This window comes from Budorcas taxicolor, chromosome 3 (assembly GCF_023091745.1).
Source record: "Budorcas taxicolor isolate Tak-1 chromosome 3, Takin1.1, whole genome shotgun sequence".
Lineage (NCBI taxonomy): Eukaryota > Metazoa > Chordata > Mammalia > Artiodactyla > Bovidae > Budorcas > Budorcas taxicolor.
Window position 1 is genome coordinate 80,112,358 of NC_068912.1, and position 22,137 is coordinate 80,134,494.

The 22,137-nt window shown below is 42.3% G+C and overlaps 1 protein-coding gene across 1 annotated transcript in view; it reads right to left on the bottom strand.

The window, feature by feature from the left end:
• Positions 1-214: 214 nt before the first annotated feature.
• The window catches only part of AK4 (adenylate kinase 4), a 92,686-nt gene continuing 70,763 nt past the window's right edge, over positions 215-22,137 (bottom strand). The window contains exons 3-5 of the mRNA XM_052637251.1: positions 7,324-7,496; positions 4,407-4,525; positions 215-3,127 (exon numbers count right to left, since the gene is read on the bottom strand). Coding sequence (XP_052493211.1) covers positions 3,013-3,127; positions 4,407-4,525; positions 7,324-7,496 — 407 coding nt within the window. The 3' untranslated portion in view covers positions 215-3,012. The remainder of the gene's footprint in view (positions 3,128-4,406; positions 4,526-7,323; positions 7,497-22,137) is intronic.

Consider the following 22,137-nt stretch of genomic DNA (forward strand, 5'->3'; position numbering starts at 1 on the left):
AGTGAACCCTGCCATTCTGGATGTGAGGCCACTTGGAAATACAAGCAAGCTCAGAGCCCTGTGTTGCTTGGGACAGGATGCAGGTAGTTACCATCTAGGAGCAGAGCCAGAAAACCTGCATTCAAGGGTGTCTACACTGCACGTTGGCAGCAGAAGCCAGGTCAAGATGCTTTACTCCACCGACCCTCGCGTTGTTTATAAACATGGGATCACGCCTGTCTCAAAGGACACTGGCAAGATTAAATGAGATGTTTGCAAATGTCCTAAAACTATACACACATGACACTGAGCAGGCCTTCAATACATGGTACCTATTATATGCTTGCTTTAGTGTTAGAGCATATGAAACACAGCAGTGTTTTCAAGTTCTAAATAAGCAGGAAGCTGGTGGGGATAAGAGAAAGCAAAATGAAAGCAGAGCTGGCTAGAATCAGAGCAGGAAGGGATATGTAGGAATTTTAGAAACCACCCAAACTACTCTTTGTGCCTAGCTTTGATGGAACCTCACGTGTGGCAGTAGAAGGAAAACTAAACAGATCTCTTTAATTTTATCTTGGTCAAAATATTTTCAAGAAAATTTTATTTATTTTAGTGCAAAATCATTGAAGGAAAAGCTAGACTTTGTTGAAGAAAACCAGAAACTTTTTTTTTAGGTTATCGAACATCATCAAACAAGCATCATCTTTCAAAAGCCCGTGGAAACAGTGTTTGGCTTTCATTATGGTCTCACCTAGCAAAGGTGACTGCGCTCTACTGCAGGGCAACCTCAGAAATAGCACACACTATTGAGATGCATTGAGCGACTGACACTGGCTTTAAGTGTCTATTTTGCTGGAAGGGAGAAGGGAGGGAAGGATGAAGGAGCAGAGTATTGAGTCAGGGATCACCTAGGCTATTTCCCCTACCTCTTCCCCAAAACTCCAAAGCCCATGATTACACTGGAGCATCTGATAAACATCAACAGAAGGGAGGAAAGTTTTGAAGATTTTTCTGCTTCCAAAAAAGCACACACTTTCCTCTCCTGAATGATCCCGATAATAACCTTAACTTTCTACTTTTCCTACTTTATGGAAATTGTCTCCATGGCAAAACTACTCTAAATTGTGCAATTTTCCTCAAATAAGACTTGTTTTTCTCTATGCCTGGTTCCCCTGGAAACCTGAGCTGTATCTGCATGTCTAATTTTCACCCTATCCCCATCAACTGGCATTCAAACACAACTCTTCTCAAAAGTCACTATCATGCACTGATATTTCACAAATCTGAACTGGGCATTTTAACTGCATAAACCTAGAAAGTAAATAATCTTACTTCACTTGGATTCAGAGGATGAGGAGGAAACTGGTCTGTGTTTCCACTAAGGTAGCCAAAGAACATTCACATGAAGGGACAAAGTAAGAGGGACTGGCCAGAGTTGGGGTAGTGTTTGTAGAGAAGATGCTTGGCTACCATACAGAATCCATGGGTCAGTGAATGACTGGAAATTCATTGTGACATCTTCAGAAAATAAATAATGTGTTCCAACATCACCTATGCTGAAAGGCTTTTGTTTTCTCAGCAGTATCAGGAGTTAGACAGAAGTCACTCCTGGAAATAGTAAAGGACCCTCGCTGGTACAAGCACGATGCATGAAGAGGAATATCTATTTTTAAGGCAACTTTCATTGTCTTTCCCAGAGGAGGGCGAGCATTAGTGGCCACCAAGTCTGGAAACCAGGCAAATCCTTAATAAATCATTTATTGATACTACATTCTAATGAATGACAAAATAGTGTGATCTATATTTCTAGACTTCATGGCCATCCTATAGAAAGCATCTTTGGAATAGAATAAAAAATTACAATTTTATCAAATCCCATAATCATAAAGCTGTCATTATGAGTCTAGGCACAGCTAGTGCAACATTTTCCTTGACCCCACAGGCTCCATTCCCTTTACCAACTATTTATAATATGTTTGGGTCACTCACATGAGAAAAACACTGTCAGCATCAATATTTAGCAGCATTTCAAAATATATATATTTTTTGTCTTCACTATAGGCTAAACTATTCTTTCAGTCCAGTAATTCCATATGGTCTCATTTACTTCTCTACATAAGGTACAATCTTTTAACATTTATGCAGGTGAATATTTCCCAGTTTTTGAGAGTTCCCCAAAGACTCATAGGGTTTTATTTTGCCACAATAAAAGAAAGGAGCGGTGTCAACTCATGAGAGTCAGACCAACAGTTTAAGTAGGTCCTCCACACAGTTCAGTTCCTGGTGCATAAAGAGACTGAACGTTGTCCCCCAGCTCTCAGACAGGAATTTGAGAGGGATAAAAGCAGGAACAATATTACTTAATAGTCTAGGGAGGGAGAAAACAGATGTCTAATGAAAGCAGTAGAAGCCAAGTCCTTCCATTCTAGGATGTCTGAAGAAGAGACTCAGTGGAGTACGGATGCAGAGAAGGCGGCATTCCTAACGGAAAGAAAATGAACTGCGGGCAGTCACTCAAGGCCAGAGAAGCAATCACTGAGAGCTACTGTTTCAATCCCACTGTCACCAGGAAGGCACATGCCAGAGAGCCAGGGACAGAGGCAGCTTAGCCCCTGGCATTCTCAGGCCTCCTGGTGCTATGTTTCAACAGCCTTTAGGGGCTGGGGAGAGCCAGGGAGCACCACCGTCACGTGTGGAAAAGCTATTATGGCAACAACCTGGCCATGGAAAATCAACTAGAGCTTGGGTGATACACCGCTTGGAATCCAGCCTGTGTTGCTTCCTTTCTTATAGAGAACTTGAGACATGTGCAGGGACATCTTAAACACGTGTAGGTGGCCCCTCTTTTAGAAAGGCAGAGAAGAGCCTCGTCATTAACTCACTCTATTCATTAGTTTTCATGTCTGTTCACCATTAAAACTAGAAAAGACACTGCAAGCTATCTCAGCTAGCTGCTAACTGGGGCATGGCACCAACACTACACACACAGTTGAACGAATGACCATATCTTCCTGGTTCTTCCACTGCGCAGGCTCAGTAGGCTTCTTTGGACTGAACAGGTGTGATCTTGTTCGAGAAAAGCGTGTAAACATAGGGCCAGATTTTGTTAGTCTCGGTTCCCGAAAACTGATGGAGCACTCCTCGGCTCCTGAAAAACAAAGTCCGACATACAGGGCATTTTAGGTTTCCTTTTGACATGATATCAGTGCAGATGAAGATCCTGGGTATAATGTAAACACAATCTCCTGGTCTACGTCACACATCACTGAGTCCCAAAACCAATGTATCAACACCCCCAGTCCAGTACAACTAAATAAAGCCCTATCCTCTGCAATGCTGAAAAGCTTGATGTCATGCCACCTCTTCTTCTCCCCTTTAAAAACATGATAACATTATAGGGACAACCCCAAATCTGCCTCAATACACACAGTGAAAAGCAAGTCAGTGACAAACCTTGCTACTCTAAAACCCTTGTTATAGATGATGAAACACAAGATGTATCCTAATAAATGGTCAAGAATTTCATATCTAAAGGCTGGCTAAATTATTTGGGGGCTACAAGATCAGACAATGATTACAGCAGAGGCTGTACACTGCTGTCCTGAATGCAGTCCATACATGGGCTTTGTTTGGCATCCAAGCTATTAAAAATTTTTTAGGGAACTGCCTGGTGGTCCAGTGGTTAGGACTCGCTGCTATTACTGCCAGGGGTCCAGGTTCAATCCTTGGATGGGGAAATGAGATACCACAAACTGCAACATAGCCAAAAAGATTTTTTTTCACTTTTTTGCCAATATATTATAAAATATGGGATTTTCTTCTGCAGAGAAAGCCTGACTTCTGCTTCTTTTGAGAAACAGGCTCACTGGCCACACTTAGCCTGAGTGCTTCCATGGTTATAATTGGCTTGAGCAACAGAGGAGCTGCCTAGTTCAACTGTCACTCAACTGCCCAGCTTGACATGCCCCCCACCAGGTTTGACACTCATTTCCATCACCTGCCTAGCCCCTGTAGTTATCTGAATTTGCAACCTGTAGTTTATAGCTTTAGTTTTTCTTTATTAAACTCCCTCCAGACATATCTAAGCCAAAAAGTCCCTTCTAATCTTCTGGCCAAGTCATATATTTACACGTGGGTGTATCAAAATGTAAACCAATATTTCAGTCCCTTAAGAAAATGAAAATGTCTAGATGCTAATTTCTAATCACACAGAGATGATCAGGCTGTGGTCCTTATAAGAGTTTAAGCATAAAAATACCAGACACTCTTTCCCATGTACACACCAGCATTTCATCTGATTTCATCTGAGAGGTATTTGGCCTTTCAGGTTTACCAGGCTTAAAGAAACTGCAACCCACTGTCCTTCCCATGAGGAGCCACACCTTTTCAGTTGGCCAAGTGGCATGGAAACACTGAAGCACACTCACTTGTATAATTCGATGACTGGTTTTGCCACATCCTTGTACTGTCTTAGTCTGGCAGCAACTGCTTCAGGTTTGTCATCCTCCTGCTGGACCAATGGTTCACCAGTGACGTCATCAATCCCCTACAAATAGCAGAGACAGCAGCTAGTGTGGCCAACACTTAAGCCATTCCATACGTAAAAACTTTCCTGGGCAAAACTGTACATTCACCTTTGATTCCCACCAGCTGATGAGTTAGCCCCAGGGGACAATAAGAATGATGAAGGTGGTTGAAAAACAAACAGCATTAATAAGTATGTTAAGCTTTTTTCATAAGAGATGAAACATTAAATCTTTAAAACTTCTGATATTTCCAAACATATTCCACTGCTTGATAAATGACACCTTTAATCCATAGTTCAAAATTCCATCTTACTTCACCCAACAAAACAGCCACTAGACAAGACAATGTCACTCTGGTCCTCTAAATATTCCTAAAACTAGCTTCTTTCTAAAGCTTGAGTTCTAAAAATGGAAAATGAATGTCTCAAAGAACCAAATGGCTTCCTTAGGAAAAACGCTAATCAAAGAGAAGGTATGCCAGTCCTGTTTTTGCTGCTTTCATATTCTATCATGTAGTTCTTCCAAGATTAAACTTACTCAGGTTATTTTAGCAAATCAAACAATGACATCTAAAGTTAGAACAAAATAGGCATGAATCATATACCCATGATAACCACGAACAAACATTCTGGCAACTGAAAAACTGTAATTTTAGAAAATCTGATTTTTGGGTGTACTTTAACTTCCCCAGGAGCCATATCTGCATACAAAACCAAAATGGACACCTCAGAATTTCACCTCCCATGTCCATGGCTATTGGACTACCAAGGCAGATAGTCACAGGAAATCAATCTGTCAAAAGGCAGAAGAGAGCAGAACTTAGGCATAGAGCAGAAGGCTCGGGCATTCAACTGGATAACCCAAAATTGCCTGTAAGTTTGAAATGCACTAAAATTCCAATACAGCACAAAGCCTTAAGTATATAACCGACACTCAGAATTTACTGGTGAGCCACATAATTATCATGTGTGTAATACAGGGCTATTACCCTGATGGAACAGGAGAGATGACGGGTGGGAGAAGGAGATCCATCACTCATTCCTCTCCTTTATTTTACTTATTGCTGCAAAGCTCAGGAATCATCTCCAGGACTTCAGAGCACCCAGAAATACAACACTGCTTCCAGAAAGAGCAGAAGGATGCTAGGACAACAGCATCTCTCCCAGGGGAGCTTGGTCATAGCAGCTGGCTGACTTGGCCCAAACTGGCACTTCCACTGCTGTCTTTGGAAATAGCACTGCAACTGCAGTGCTCTTTTAGGGGTACCCAGGCTTTGGAAAGCAACTCAAATTCTACAAGACTCTCCACATCAGCAAGTCTGAGGAGAGCCAAAATACGATGTATTTGTGTTAGATTCCAATGCCAACTCAGAACCCTCTTTTCCTCCTTAACCATTTTTCCCCCATACTTGTTTTTTGGGATGGAATGATGGAAGGGCTCTACAAAAGAATTCCAGAATAACATATATTTTTAAAAGAAGACTTCAAAAGGAGACTACTGCTTAACCTATATGAAAAGGACTTATAAGAACCTAATGATGACTTAAGGAACTAGATGGCATCCATCCATAACCCCTTGAAGTAGTTTTCTATAGTTGTTATTGACTATATTTAAGTCTATCCTAGTCCATAAACATTAAACCAGTAAGACGCAATAGCCACACCTTTCACATTTAGATAGGAGCAAGTAATACTATATATTAGCAAATAAGAATGATCAGATTGAACTAATCCATGCCTTTACCAGGAAGAACAGTAACTCTTTAAGTGAGTTTGCCAAAAGTTTCTTCAACCATATACCTTTACATGTACTTAACTTTACGCAGACACATAGTTATTATATTGTGAAGTTCTTTTAAAGGGCAATCTTCTATGCCTTTGGCTCTCTCTCATCCGTGTACATCCTCATGCTCACTGCTCACAGGACCCCACTCACTCTAACCCTGTGCCTTACTCTGTCCCAGCCCCAAACACTGGCAGCCCAGGATAGAGCCTTTGTATCTTTATCCCTACTTTTATGAAGCTAGAGAGCACTCATAATCATGTAAACAGATATGTATAAACAAGGATGGTCATGGTTTTACAAAAATGGAATCATTCTGCTGTTTGCATTTGTCATTTAACAATACCCAGGGAAAAATATTACTCTAGGCCAAAGAATATAGTAAGTAAAGCACTAGTCACTCAGTTGCGTCCAACACTTTGCAACACCATAGACTGTAGCCCACCAGGCTCCTCTGTCCATGGAACTCTCCAGGCAAGAATACTGGAGTGGGTTGCCATTTCCTTCTCTGGGAAATCTTCCCAATGAATATAGTACTAACTCAATTTTCTTTCTACTGACTACATAATATTCCAAAATGTGATTATTGCCAATTTTCTTTAGCCACCCCTAGAGATGAACGTTTGTATTGTTTTCAAGTTTTATTTTTCCCATTACAAACAGCACCAAAATAAGCCTCACTGTGTACATGACCTTACCTGCTAGTGCTTACATTTTCATAGACTGTACTCCCAGAAGTGGGTCGAATGAAATATGTATTTAAAATTTTTAATGTACATTGCTAGGTTGCTTCTCTAAAAGATGATTAACATTTCATATACCTAATACAGACAACAGTACTGTGTTCCCAGATCCTAGCCAGCAATAAAAGTGTTAATTTACATTCCTTCATTACAAGTGAATGATAATTTTAAAATATTTGTTGGCTATGTATATTTGCTCTTTTTGGAATAGCCTATTCATATTGTTCCCCCACTTTTCAACTGAAATGTTTTACCTCCTTGCCAATGTGTGAAAGTACTTTGTATACTCTTACATGTACATGAGGTGGGTTGAAGTCCAGGTTATATACCCTTCCACTGGGAGGGTGAATCCAACGTCGGCTGAGACGATCTTTGAGCGTTTCAAATGGAATGTTCAAAGTGATCACTAGATCCAGGTCACATATTCTGTCCAAGGCTTCAGCCTGAACTAATGTTCGAGGAAAACCTAAATGCCAAAACAAAATATATCAAATGCAAGACACGTACCAAATCTAATTAGCTGTTGGAATTATTTTCAGAGACAGAATAATCAAATCTGCACAAATACTACCCAGAAAGGAACTTTAAAAATCAGGAATTTATATCGACTTCAATAAATTGAATATTAGCAGAAACTATGCTACTTTATAACCTAGCTTCAGCATTTGGAATATAAAACGTTAAGGGAGTCACATGATAAAAGCAAAAAGTACTAAAAACTAGACTGGTCCCACCTCTGGTGTAAGCTCTGCTCTTAACTACCTGTGTGACTTTGGGCAAGTTGTAACACCTCCATTTCCTGTTCTGTTAAAGAACCAAAGGGACAAATTTATATTTGTGTCCTTTCAGTTGTAATAGCTTGTGTGTGTGTGTATGTACTAACTAACTTCAGTTGTGTCCAACTCTTTGCAACCCTATGGACCATAGTCCACCAGGCTCCTCTGTCCATGGGATTCTCTAGGCAAGAATATTGGAGTGGGTTGCCACGCCCTTCTCCAGGGGATCTTCCTGACCCAGGGATTGAACCCACATCCCTTACATCCTCTGCATTGGCTGGCAGGCCCGTTACCACTAGCACCACCTGGAAAGTCCTTGTAATAGCTTGCTGCTGCTGCTGCTAAATCACTTCAGTCGTGTCCGACTCTGTGCAACCCCATAGACGGCAGCCCACCAGGCTCCCCCATCCCTGGAGTATATTATTCTTAGGTTACCACTGAACACACACACACACACACACACACACACACACACATTTTCAAAATCCAAATCAATTAAAGTTCAGCCCTTCACTCAGACCTTCATTTGAGCTGCACCTTAACAGTAAGATGGGCAAAATTCCAGTCTCAAAAAGAACTGATACTTTTGAAACCATATGGATACTGCAAAACTTATAAATTCACCCTACTTTGCTAAACATGGGGAAATAAACTGCAATTGAAATTTGTACTCACAGGTATTACTTTCTTTTTTGCAGGTAGCTGATCCCAAATTATATATATTTTTTCCCCATCCACTTTTCCCCTTCTATTTGTTATAAAGTGATGGGACCAGATGCCATGACCTTAGTGTTTTTAATGTTGAGTTTTAAGTCAGCTTTTTTACTCTCCTCTTTCACCCTCAATGACAGATTTTATTTTCTTGGGCTCCAAAATCAATGCAAATGGTGAGTGCAGCCATGAAATTAAAATACACTTTTAATAAACGACCCAATCAAAAAATGGGCCAAAGAACTAAATAGACATTTCTCCAAAGAAGACATACGGATGGCTAACAAACACATGAAAAGATGCTCAACATCACTCATTATCAGAGAAATGCAAATCAAAACCACAATGAGGTACCACTTCACACCAGTCAGAATGGCTGCGATCCAAAAATCTGCAAGCAATAAATGCTGGAGAGGGTGTGGAGAAAAGGGAACCCTCCTACACTGTTGGTGGGAATGCAAACTAGTACAGCCACTATGGAGAACAGTGTGGAGATTCCTTAAAAAATTGCAAATAGAACTCCCTTATGACCCAGCAATCCCACTGCTGGGCATACACACCGAGGAAACCAGAATTGAAAGAGACACATGTATCCCAAGGTTCATCGCAGCACTGTTTATAATAGCCAGGACATGGAAACAACCTAGATGTCCATCAGCAGATGAATGGATAAGAAAGCTGTGGTACATATACACAATGGAGTATTACTCAGCCGTTAAAAAGAATACATTTGAATCAGTTCTGATGAGATGGATGAAACTGGAGCCAATTATACAGAGTGAAGTAAGCCAGAAAGAAAACCACCAATACAGTATACTAACACATATATATGGAATTTAGAAAGATGGCAATGACGACCCTGTATGCAAGACAGCAAAAAAGACACAGATGTGTATAATGGACTTTTGGACTCAGAGGGAGAGGGAGAGGGTGGGATGATTTGGGAGAATGGCATTGTAACATGTATACTATCATGTAAGAATTGAATCGCCAGTCTATGTCCGACGCAGGATACAGCATGCTTGGGGCTGGTGCATGCAGATGACCCAGAGAGATGTTATGGGGAGGGAGGTGGGAGGGGGGTTCATGTTTGGGAATGCATGTACACCCGTGGTGGATTCATGTCAATGTATGGCAAAACCAATACAGTATTGTAAAGTAAAATAAAATAAAAATAAAAATTTAAAGTATTGATAGGAAAAAATAAAATAAAATACACTTTTTTCCTTGGAATAAAAGCTATGACAAAAACCTAGACAGTGTATTAAAAAACAGAGACATCACTTTGCCAACAAAGCTCCATCTAGTCAAAGCTATGGTTTTCCCAGTAGTAATGTACAGATATGAGTTGGACCACTCTCAAAGAAGGCTGAGTGCCAAAGAAGAGATGCTCTTGAATTGTGATGCTAGAGAAGACTCTTGAGAGTCCCTTGGACTGCAAGGAGAACAAACCAGTCAATCCTAAAGGAAATCAACCCTGAATATTCTTAGGACTGATGCTGAATCTCCAACACTTTGGCCACCTGAAATGAAGAGCTGACTTATTGGAAAAGACCCTGATGCTGGTTCAGACTGAAGGCAAAAGGAGAATGGGGTGGCAGAGGATGAGATGGTTAGATAACATCATTGATTTAATGGACATGAATTTGAGCAAACTCCAGGAGATAGTGAAGGATAGAGAAGCCTGGTGTGCTGCAGTCCATGGGGTTGCAAAGGGTTGGACATGACTTAGCCACTGAACAATTCCCCCTCCAGGGATTGACCTGCTTTAAATTTCACTCCAGGTTTGGGTGGGATAGAACTACACAGTAGTATCTTGTTTCTAAACAGTTTGTCAGGTTGATCTGTTGTTAAAAACCTGACTGTATCCAATATCACTTAAAAAAAAAAGTGTCCTTTAAGTCTTAGTTAGGTAAAAGACCCAAATGGATGAAGAACAGGAAAGAAAGTATAACAGAAGTTGCAATATTCAGAAGAAAAACTTAAATCCCTTCAAAAAGGACACCATCTCATCTCTACCTTTTCATCACTAGAAGTAACAAGAGAACTTTGTAAAGAAGGGTCTTCATGGCCCTAAAACACTTAACCATCAATGAACTCCTTTTCCTATTATAGGAAGTCAGTTATTCAAACATGAGCATGCCACATCCTGTGTTACAATCCCCAAGTTGTATGAATGCCAAGGTGATATCAGAGTGTTTGTTCAGTTGAAGATGACAAAACCCACCCAAAGTTGTCTCTATGCCCCTGCTCCAGGTAACAATCTCTGCAGAAAACTCTCTCCAATGCTCCCTTCAAAGCCTTCCTTATTGCCCGTCTAAAAGGCCCGGCCCCTTTCTCCAAAGCCCATTCCTCCCAGGCTCCTCATCCATCATCTTCTGCATATTCCATTACCAGGAGTCTGAGCTAAGTCATGGATGAGATTCCTGATTCCTTGTTCTTGCATGTTCCCCAGCTATAATCCAACTCACCTGTTTGCACAGCTTCACCTCTGGGCTGCCCATGACACCATTTTCCTTATCTACACTTCCCTACAGTTGACTTTGGCCATATCAACTTGCATTCAGTATTGCTCTCCTCAGGCCTCACTACCTTTGGGTCAAAGATACCTTTGCCTCAGGGCCTTTGCACTGGCTGTCCTCGGCCTAGAATGTTCTTCCTACAGATCTCTGAACATGACTGTTTATCATTTGAGATATTTGCATAAATAAAACTTCCTTGGGGAGACTTCTTACACTAGTATATTTAAAATAGTCCCACTTCCCTCTCATTATCTATCTTATTCTCTTCAATTTTTCTATTACTTATTACTATGAATAATTTCCAAGTATTCATGTTCATTTTCTATCCCTTTCTCACTCACTCTCTGAGAAATGGGACTTTTCTGTCTTGATCATTCTGTACCCTTTTGCTCCTAAAAAATTAACACTGATGAGCAACTTAGTACAGGGCCTTGAATTATTTCCAAAGTTTATGCCCTGATGAACTTGCTTACAGTATTTTTCAAGTTCCATGAGAAATTATCTATTACCTACATCTTACTAAACTCAACATCTGGTCTGCAGTCCAGTGTAAGCTTTGGTCACAGTAAGTAGAGAAATGAGAAAAAATACTTAGAAATTTTATAGGAATTCCATGGAGTAATTTTAAGGCTGTTGAATCTAAAATTTGGGCTTGAATTTGGTGGTTTTTTCCTTTCAATTTTTCTAGTAATTTGTTTCTATTGTATTTGGCAAGAGAATTGTTCTGCAGTGGACTGGGAAAACAAAACTGGAGTTTCACAACAGAGTTTATTCTAGGCTTTCCCTGGGGCTTCTTCTCTAATTTCTCCAGTAAAGGAAATTATCCAATGGCCCAACTTTCTTTTCTTAAATTTGACATTGTTTATTACAGAATCTCTTATGGGATTAAGTGGTATCTCTTCGCAAAGGGACACAGGAACAGAGAGACCCAAACCCAGGGCACATTTCAACTCTGTTCTTATGACAAGGAAAGCGCAAGTTCATGCAGAGGCAAGGACAGACTTATCTTGCAGAGCACGTCTCAGTCCTTCGGCTATCATGAGCCGAACCCAAGGTAAACACATGCTCCCATCAGGCACAAGAGCCTTTCCAATACTAGAGATAGCATCAAAAGAGACTGCTTTCCCACCCTCATTTGCTGTCCTCTTGTCATCTAGCATTCAGGCTGGCTTCAGCAGAGAAATAGGTACTTCTAATCTTGAATTCTAGGCTCCTGTGCCAATAGCCACCCAGCTATATCCTCTCCATCCTCCCACACTGACTCTCTGGCTAAGCATCCCCTTCAAATAAAGGCACCCACCTGCTGGGAAATTACGACTGGAAATATGTTCATGGTGCTTCTGCAACGGGAACTGAGATAAAGTGTTTTCAAAATAGAAAAATATATATATTGCCTTTAAATAAACTGCTAACTACATTTTTTCCGACTCTCATAATTTCTGTTCGATCAGATTATTACTACCTGGTATTTTAGGAAGTAAAAGATCAAATCATATCTGCCTAAGACCAAGTACAATGTGGACACCTTGGCCTTAGCCCTGGAAGGTAGCACTGCCTGGCGCACAGTGGCATATTTCTTTAATTAGTCTTCCTTATTTGTAAATAATTCCATGAAATTATATGACTCTCTTGAGCTCTGTAAATTAAATATGTAGTCCTCTTTCTGTTAAGGGCTTGATGACTTTAAAATCAATGCATTAAGCAACTTCTCTTTTGATTAAGTTCAAAAACAAACCGACTTTCTGAATTGGGGTTTCACAGCATGTGGGTGCGGACTTCCCTGGTGGCTCAGACAGTAAAGAATTTGCCTGCCAGTGCAGGAGACACAAGAGACACAGGTTCAGTCCCTGGGTTGGGAAGATCCTCTGGAGTAAAAATGGCAACTCACTCTAGTATTCTTGCTTGGAGAATCCCATGGACAGAGGAGCCTGGGCAGGCCACTAATCCATGGGGTTGCAAAGAGTCAGACACAACTGAGCACACACACATGCCCTTATATTGAAGATGTAAGCAACATTTTAATTGAGGAGTGTGTACAGAATTTTAAAGATCATTTAAAGACCTGAATTCTCAGTCACAGTCCCTGGGGCCTCATTTTCCAGCATCACTTAGCTACTACCCTGACAAGAAAACATTGCTCTTTATCCTTTGGGTAGAGCTGAAAAAAGCCCTAGGAAAGAACAGGCAGCTCTAAGAAGAGCAGTTCCCCCAACAAATAAAAACTCACATCTTGGTTAAACTTTCCTTGTCTAATGAGAGTAGAAGGCAGTCTGCTCAGCTCCCCTAGAACTATTTCTGAGTTTTTTGAGGGCCTCTAGAGGAATTGGTGGGAAATGGAATAGTGTACAAAATAAGCTGGATTCACCAGGAACAGATTTCAAAAACACGTTGGACAGTGCCAACCTACTGGGCTCTCACATTCAGACCCATATTTAATTCCTCTTCTGAGACTTTCTAACACTTTGGGGGGTTGCTGGTTGCTTGCACTCTGCCATACTACAGCTCAGCACACAGACTCCGCATTCTGGTCCCTACCCAGGCACCAGGGAGCTCAACTCAGCCACAGCTGACAGCCCAGGTCACAGGTCCTGTCTGTCACTCTAGTTAGCCAAAAGAACAAACTCTCCATGGAGTAGGGGAACTGTGTTCATCTGTCTACAAGATAATTAAAATATGAATATCCTTCAATCTACAGATCCTAACTTTAAGGCTTTAGGACAGGGAGTTCCCTGGTGGTCCAGTGGTTAAGGATCTGCCTCCCAATGCAGTGAATGCATGGCTGTTTTTGTTGTCTTATAAATTTACAATTTATACATAAACCATGTTTACTGCATAGAAAATCTGTAGCTAGTATATACAGACTCCAAAAATGACTTGAGTGTTAGTTGATCAAAAAGCCCAAGAGGAGGCACACAAAATTTCATTAATAGGAAAAATGGCATTTAAGAATTAAAATGTTATACTTTACAAATTTCCATACCTTTTGATCTATTGAAAAAGATGATTTTTTTTAATGAATCAATTTTAAATTTCCCTGTGATAAGTGAAAAATTTAAATATGTGCACTTCACACTTATGGGAGCATTGAAATGAAGCCTTAATATTACATGGTCCTGAGCATTTTGTATATCAATGGCTCCATCAGTCAAGCTCCTGAGATTTAGTCCAATGGCAACAATGAAAAGAGTCAACATGCCTGGTTACAATTCTCTCCAATATCACCCTTTAAGTCACTTTCAATCTTGAGCCTTCTCAGCCTGTTTTTCTGGGCTATGCAGGTCTGATCCCTGATCGGGGATCTAGATCCCACATGCCACAGGGCAACTACTGAGCCGGCGCGCTCTGAAGCCCCCACGCCACAAATAAAGAGAAGCCTGCATGTCGCAACAAAAGATCCCACATGCCGCAACTTAGAAGGCCCAATGCAGCCAAATACATTAATCAATGGATTGGGTAAATAAATAAAAGACTTCAGGCCATAAAACAGGAAATAGTATTCTAAAAGGCAGCATGGTAGCTCCAGAATCCCTTGAATTGATTTACATCAGTGTCTCCAAGGTGGGCTGAGCAAATCCTTAAAGTAATTCATTTGTAATTCTCAGAAGAGAATGTCAGAAGAGGTGCAACGTGACCAGAACATTTCAAGCCATTTTTAAAAGGACATCATTATGCATCCATACACATCTTTTAATAAGAACATGAAGTCAGAGGGGTAGAATGAAGACTATCTGAAACCTGTCAAGCAAGATGTCCCTGTATCAGAACATGAGATGGTCATGTTGACTTGGGAGGTGGGGTAAATGTGGGCACTTACTTTAGAATACATTTAGTTATCATTTGATATCCACTCATCCAAATTCTCTTCTAGAAAGCTACTCTTCATATGAGATTCAATTCAGTATTTTGAATTGCTAAGATATTGGGATTTGAAAGGAAACAAATAATTAACCAATTAGATTATGTTAGACCATGATCCCTTAGAAGTCTTGTAAGAGAAAAACTGAATCTAAATAGGAATAGTTATTCCTATTTCAATGAAATAGTTCAGAAAGTATTTCAATGCATACATAAAATCTTTAAACACATACGTGATTTAGACTAGGCAGGCCCAAGGAGAACTTGCCACTCTAGCTATGGATATTCATTATTCTTTAAATATGCTGGCTCATGGTGCCTATTAAAATTACAAGATCCCTGAGGGCTGGGGCTGTGTTTATTCCTGAAAGGCCCAGGATACAGTCCCACGTGGATATGGTATTCCAGGCAGGCAAGGATTACTGACCAAATGGACTGATGCACACTCAAGTTCTGTCAACAGGTGGCAGCATTAATAATTTTTCCACTTAGAAAGAACAGCAACTGTGGTATGCTTTTATTTTTTACTAAAAGTAATCCTCAAAGACATGCTTTTAAATGACTAGCAGTATTCCAGCTCCTTATCAGGCTATTCCAAGTGAATATATTCCACTGTTGAGGAAACCAGAAAGTCCAACAGATCAAATAAAATAGCATCATATTCAAGCACAGAAAGCTTGCTTTCCTCCCTCTAACTACTCATGAGACTGTTCTGCTGCCTGGTTTCTGATTAGGAGAACGAAAAACCGACCCCATGGGATCCTTGGCTGAGTGCGTCCTCAGTCACTCAGTCATGTTTTACTCTTTGTGAACCCAACTGTAGCCCACCAGGCTCCTCTGTCCATGGGATTCTCCAGGCAAGAATACTAAAGTAGATTGCCATTTCCTTTTCCAGGAGATCTTTCCAACCCAGGGATCGAACCCCCGTGTCTTGCGTCTGCTGCATTGGCAGGTGGATTCTTCACCACTGCACCATCCAGGAAACCCAATGGGATTTCCTCATCTCAAAACCCGGCCTGGAAAAGCTGCTCTGTCCTGTTCAAACAGCCTGCCCATGCTGAAAGCAGATATGTTATGCAGTTAAATGTCTCCCAGAAGCAATCGTGTTGCATCACTGCTTACAGTGCCTCACAGGTTGTTTTTTAGACCTCCCCAAAAGATGTACTAGGTGCAGGGAGATGTCACTAAATTCCGGACTGGTAATATGTTCCCAGCAGTGCTGGCCACTGGGCCTTGACCCCAGCCCCTCTCAGCCACACCAAGAGCCTGGGGGAGGGCAGCTGGAGCAGGAGGGGTCACAGCAACAAGCCGAGGCAGCGGAGAGCTAGAGGAACTAGGACATTTCTGTTTTTCTAATCTGGAGTGCATTCACTCCAGAGGAAGGGCACAGAGCCAGAGTCCACCACCACGTTCCCAGGCAGAAAAGAAAGCCCTCCACTTAATGGAAATAAAAGGGGACTTCTGAAGGGCAACTTCCAACATCTGCCTGGGATCAGCAGCTTGCAAAAAGGTCAAGCAACCTCAGGGCCCCTTCCTACCTCCAGTAAGATCTGGAGCCAACGTGGAGGCTTCTGACCACCCATCTCTTCCCAGTTGTTGGGAAAATAAGGACCAGGTTACAGACTGTTCATTACAATTAATCACTGAAGGATTAAAGCTGAAAGAAGTCAGTTATTCCTCCATGGTTTCCCCTAACCCAGTGGGGCATTCACACCACCCACTTTGTATTAACTTAAAACTAATCACCATCAAAATCTGTTTTGTGAAGGATTTTTCTCTCTCGTATCTTATTTGTTTACACAATATTAATTTGTATGCATATCTGAGACCCCCATATTCTATTTCAGCCAATTTGAATTAACAGATGGTGAAAAGATTAAGAAGCAGCTGTGCTCCAGATGTTGGCGAAGGGGGCTTATGCTACCTCCGATCACTCTGTGAGCTCACAGTTCCCTCTGCAACAGGAGTGCTCGAGGGCATGCTTCCTGCTCACTGAGATCTTCCAGGGACACTTGGACTCTTGTTATATATCCTCGAGTTTTAGAAATTTGTAAGACGTCGGTACTGCTCTCAAAGAGCTTATAGGTTAGTAGTAAATGATTTAAAAACCTAGATAGGCTATAATCATTACTGAGTGATCTACTGATAAATACAGGATACAGAAAATTTGGTTTTGAATCACAAGTTTGGATCTTGGAAATGGCTTATTGAAATTAAAGAATTCCGAGTAGGCAGGCATTCGTGGGGAAATTCCCAGATGGCATGGACATCTTCTGGCATCAGTGGAAGGATCTGTCCTGTTTAAGGACGTAGCTGACAACAACTAACTTGAAATCCCTGTTCTTAAACAAGCTATTCTAAAAGCACTAAGCCCTCTTCCCAGTAAGGGAAGATGTATACTGCACTGAGGAAGGTGCTGCATCTGCAAAACTTTTGCTTAAAGGCTCTTCTGTTTAAGAATTCTGCTTCCTCATTCTCTAGAACCAAATTAGGGGAAAATTGGTCCCATTGTGTCTCAGTTGAAACAAAAGGAATTTGTAAATTATTTCACCACAGCCCACATTTTTGCCCCAAGTATCCCCTACACAGGCTTAACTGTAGGCTGCAGGCCAGACTTTCTATAATCGCAGATACTTATTAACCTTTTCTATGGGCAAATACAGTGGAGGGCACTGGCAATGCAACCATGAAGGACACAAATATAATCTCTGCTTTCTGAGCCATACACCTGGGGTGGGGGCATAACGAAGTATAAAGCACCAAAATACAGATATATGTCTAACATCACATGATTATAAGGTAAGAAGGAAGAGTGACGTGGATAGATAGGATGGTACACGAAGAATCCACTGAGGAGGGGATATCAGAGTAGAGATGTGAATGCAGCGACGCACATGTTTGGGGAGGGTGGAGGGCAGGGAATCGCAGGCAGAGGGCATATTGAATACAAAGTCCCTGGAGCATAGCATGCACGGAACCAAAAGGGTGAGAAATTATAAGACACTTATGGAATATAAGCAGATCTGTTCTCCTCTGCCCTAAACAGGTATGAAAGCAAAAGGAAACATGGCAGCAAGAAAAATGTAAACAAAACACAATAAAGACAAAGAATATAGCATCCAATATAATAGAAAAACTGAACAGATGGACCAACGAAAAGATATAATACTGGAATTGTGTTGTTTAGTTGTTAAGTCGTATTCAACTCTTTGTGAACCCATGGACTGTAGCCCACCAGGCTCCTCTGTCCATGAGGTTTCTCAGGCAAGAATACTGGAGTGGGTTGCCATTTCCTTTCCCAGGCGATCTTCCAGATCCAGGGAGTGAACCCATGTCTCCTGTTTGGCAGGTAGATTCTTTACCACCGAGCCACCAGGGATGCCCATAATACAGGAGAGCTTTCCAGAAAGGAAAGAACTGAACTGGAGATCAAAAGGACACACACTATATAAGAGGAAAACCAAAGTCAATATTGAGAGATTCTATTTACTTAAGGCATGAAAAAATAAAAAAAATAAAGAAGCGAGGCAGCTGCGACAGACTGCGCAGAAGCGCCACCGAGAGGAGCTACCCCCCTTGCCCAAGGTCGGGGCGGCGACCAAGAGTGCAGGCTGCATCTGCACAGGAGCGGCCTAGAGGAGCTACCCACCCCGTCCGAGGAGCTACCCTACACCCAAGGTCAGGGCGGCGGCCCAGAGGAGCTACCCCACCCCCGAGGTCGGGGTGGTGGCCGAGAGGAGCTACCCCACGCCCGAGGTCAGGGGCGGCGGCCGAGAGGAGCTACCACGCGGCCGAGGTCAGGGTGGTGGCCAAGAGGAGCTACAACACGCCTTACATCAGGGGCGTCGGCCGAGAGGAGCAACCCCACGTCCAAGGTCAGGGGCGTCGGCCGAGAGGAGCTACAGCACGCCCGAGGTCAGGGCGGCGGCCCAGAGGAGCTATCACACGCCCGAGGTCAGGGGCGGCGGCCGAGACGAGCTACCACCCGCCTGAGGTAAGGGTGGCGGCTGAGAGGAGCTACCCCCTAGTCCGATGTCAGGGGCGGCGGCTGACATGAGCTACCACTCGCTCGAGGTCAGGGGCGGCAGCCGAGACGAGCTACCCCATGTCCAATGTCAGGGGCTTCGGCCAAGAGGAGCTACCCTACACCCGAGGTCAGGGGAGGCGGCCGAGAGGAGCTACCCCCCACCCGAGCCCAGGGGAGGCGGCCTAGAAGAGCAACCCCATGTCAAAGGAGTGGCGGCTACGCGGGCACAGGAGGGCCCAGAGGAGCTACTCCAGCGTCCAAGGTCAGGAGGGGCGGCGGTGAGGAGATACCCCTCCTCCAAGGTAAGGAGCAGCGGCTGGGCTTTGCTGGAGCAGCTGTGAAGAGATACCCCACGTCCAAGGTAAGAAAAACCCAAGTAAGACAGTAGGTGTTGCAAGAGGGCATCAGAGGGCAGACACACTGAAACCATAATCAGGGAAAACTAGCCAATCTGATCACACGGACCACAGTCTCGTCTAACTCAGTGAAACTAAGCCATGCCATGTGGGCCCACCCAAGATGGACGGGTCATGGTGGAGAGGTCTGACAGAATGTGGTCCACTGGAGAAGGGAATGGCAAACCACTTCAGTATTCTTGCCTTGAGAACCCCATGAACAGTATGAAAAGGCAAAATGATAGGACACTGAAAGGGGAACTCCCCGGGTCTGTAGGTGCCCAATATGCTACTGGATATCAGTGGAGAAACAACTCCAGAAAGAATGAAGGGATGGAGCCAAAGCAAAAACAATACCCAGTTGTGGATGCGACTGGTGATAGAAGCAAGGGCCGGTGCTGTAAAGAGCAATATTGCATAGGAACCTGGAATGTCAGCTCCATGAATCAAGGCAAATTGGAATTGGTCAAACAGGAGATGGCAAGAATAAACATCAACATTTTAGGAATCAGAGAACTAAAATGGACTGGAATGGGGGAATTTAACTCAGATGACCATTATATCTACTATTGTGGGCAGGAATCCCTTAAAAGAAATGAAGTAGCCATCACGGTCAACAAGAGAGTCTGAAATGCAGTACCTGGATACAATCTCAAAAACGACACAATGATCTCTGTTTGTTTCCAAGGCAAATCATTCAATATCATGGTAATCCAAGCCTATTCCCCAACCAGTAATGCTGAAGAAGCTTAAGTTGAACCGTTCTATGAAGACCTACAAAACCTTTTAGAACTAACACCCAAAAAAGATGTCCTTTTCATTATAGGGGACTGGAATGCAAAAGTAGGAAGTCAAGAAACACCTGGAGTAACAGGCAAATTTGGCCTTGGAGTATGGAATGAAGCAGGGCAAAGGCTAATAGAGTTTTCCCAAGAGTATGCACTAGTCATAGCAAACACCCTCTTCCAACAACACAACAGAAGACTCTACACATGGACATCACCAAATGGTCAACACCAAAATCAGATTGATTATATTCTTTGCAGGCAAAGATGGAGAAGCTCTATACAGTCAACAAAAACAAGACCGGGACCTGACTGTGGCTCAGATCATGAACTCCTTATTGCCAAATTCAAACTTAAATTGAAGAAAGTAGGGAAAACCACTAGACCATTCAGGTATGACCTAAATCAAATCCCTTATGATTATACAGTGGAAGTGAGAAATAGATTTAAGGGACTAGATCTGATAGAGTGCCTGATGAACTAGGGACGGAGGTTCGTGACATTGTACAGGAGACAGGGATTAAGACCATCCCCATGGAAAAGAAATGCAAAAAAGCAAAATGGCTGTCTGAGGAGGCCTTACAAATAGCTGTGAAAAGAAGAGAGGTGAAAAGCAAAGGAGAAAAGGAAAGATATAAGCATCTGAATGCAGAGTTCCAAAGAATAGCAAGAGAGAAGAAAGCCTTCCTCAGCGATCAATGCAAAGAAATAGCGGAAAACAATAGAATGGGAAAGACTAGAGATCTCTTCAAGAAAATGAGAGATACCAAGGGAACATTTCATGCAAAGATGGGCTCGATAAAGGACAGAAATGGTATGGACCTAACATAAGCAGAAGATATTAAGAAGAGGTGGCAAGAATACACAGAAGAACTGTACAAAAAAGATCTTCATGACCCAGATAATCATGATGATGTGATCACTCACCTAGAGCCAGACATCCTGGAATGTGAAGTCAAGTGGGCCTTAGAAAGCATCACTACGAACAAAGCTAGTGGAGGTGATGGAATTCCAGGGGAGCTATTTCAAATCCTGAAAGATGATGCTGTGAAAGTGCTGCACTCAGTATGCCAGCACATTTGGAGAACTGAGCAGTGGCCACAGGACTGGAAAAGGTCAGTTTTCGTTCCAATCCCAAAGAAAGGCAATGCCAAAGAATGCTCCAACTCCTGCACAATTGCACTCATCTCACACGCTAGTAAAGTAATGCTAAAAAGTTCTCTAAGCCAGGCTTCAGCAATACATGAACCGTGAACTTCCAGATGTTCAAGCTGGTTTTAGAAAAGGCAGAGGAACCAGAGATCAAACTGCCAATATCTGCTGGATCATGGAAAAAGCAAGAGAGTTCCAGAAAAACATCTATTTCTGCTTTCTTGACTATGCCAAAGCCTTTGACTGTGTGGATCACAAGAAACTGTGGAAAATTCTGAAAGAGATGGGAATACCAGACCACCTGACCTGCCTCTTGAGAAACCGATATGCAGGGCAGGAAGCAACAGTTAGAACTGGACATGGAACAACAGACTGGTTCCAAATAGGAAAAGGAGTCCATCAAGGCTGTATATTGTCACCCTGCTTATTTAACTTATATGCAGAGTACATCATGAGAAACGCTGGGCTGGAAGAAGCACAAGCTGGAATCAAGATTGTCAGGAGAAATATCAATAACCTCAGCTATGCAGATGACATCACCCTTATGGCAGAAAGTGAAGAGGAACTAAAGAGCCTTCTGATGAAAGTGAAAGAACAGATTGAAAAAGTTGGCTTAAAGCTCAACATTCAGAAAACGAAGATCATGGCATCAGGTCCCATCACTTCATGGGAAATAGATGGGGAAACAGTGGAAACAGTGTCAGACTTTTTGAGGGGGGCTTCAAAATCACTGCAGATCGTGAATGCAGACATGAAATTAAAAGACGCTTACTCCTTGGAAGAAAAGTTATGACCACCCTAGATAGCATATTGAAAAGCAGAGACATTACTTTGCCAACAAAGGTCCATCTAGTCAAGGCTATGGTTTTTCCTGTGGTCATGTA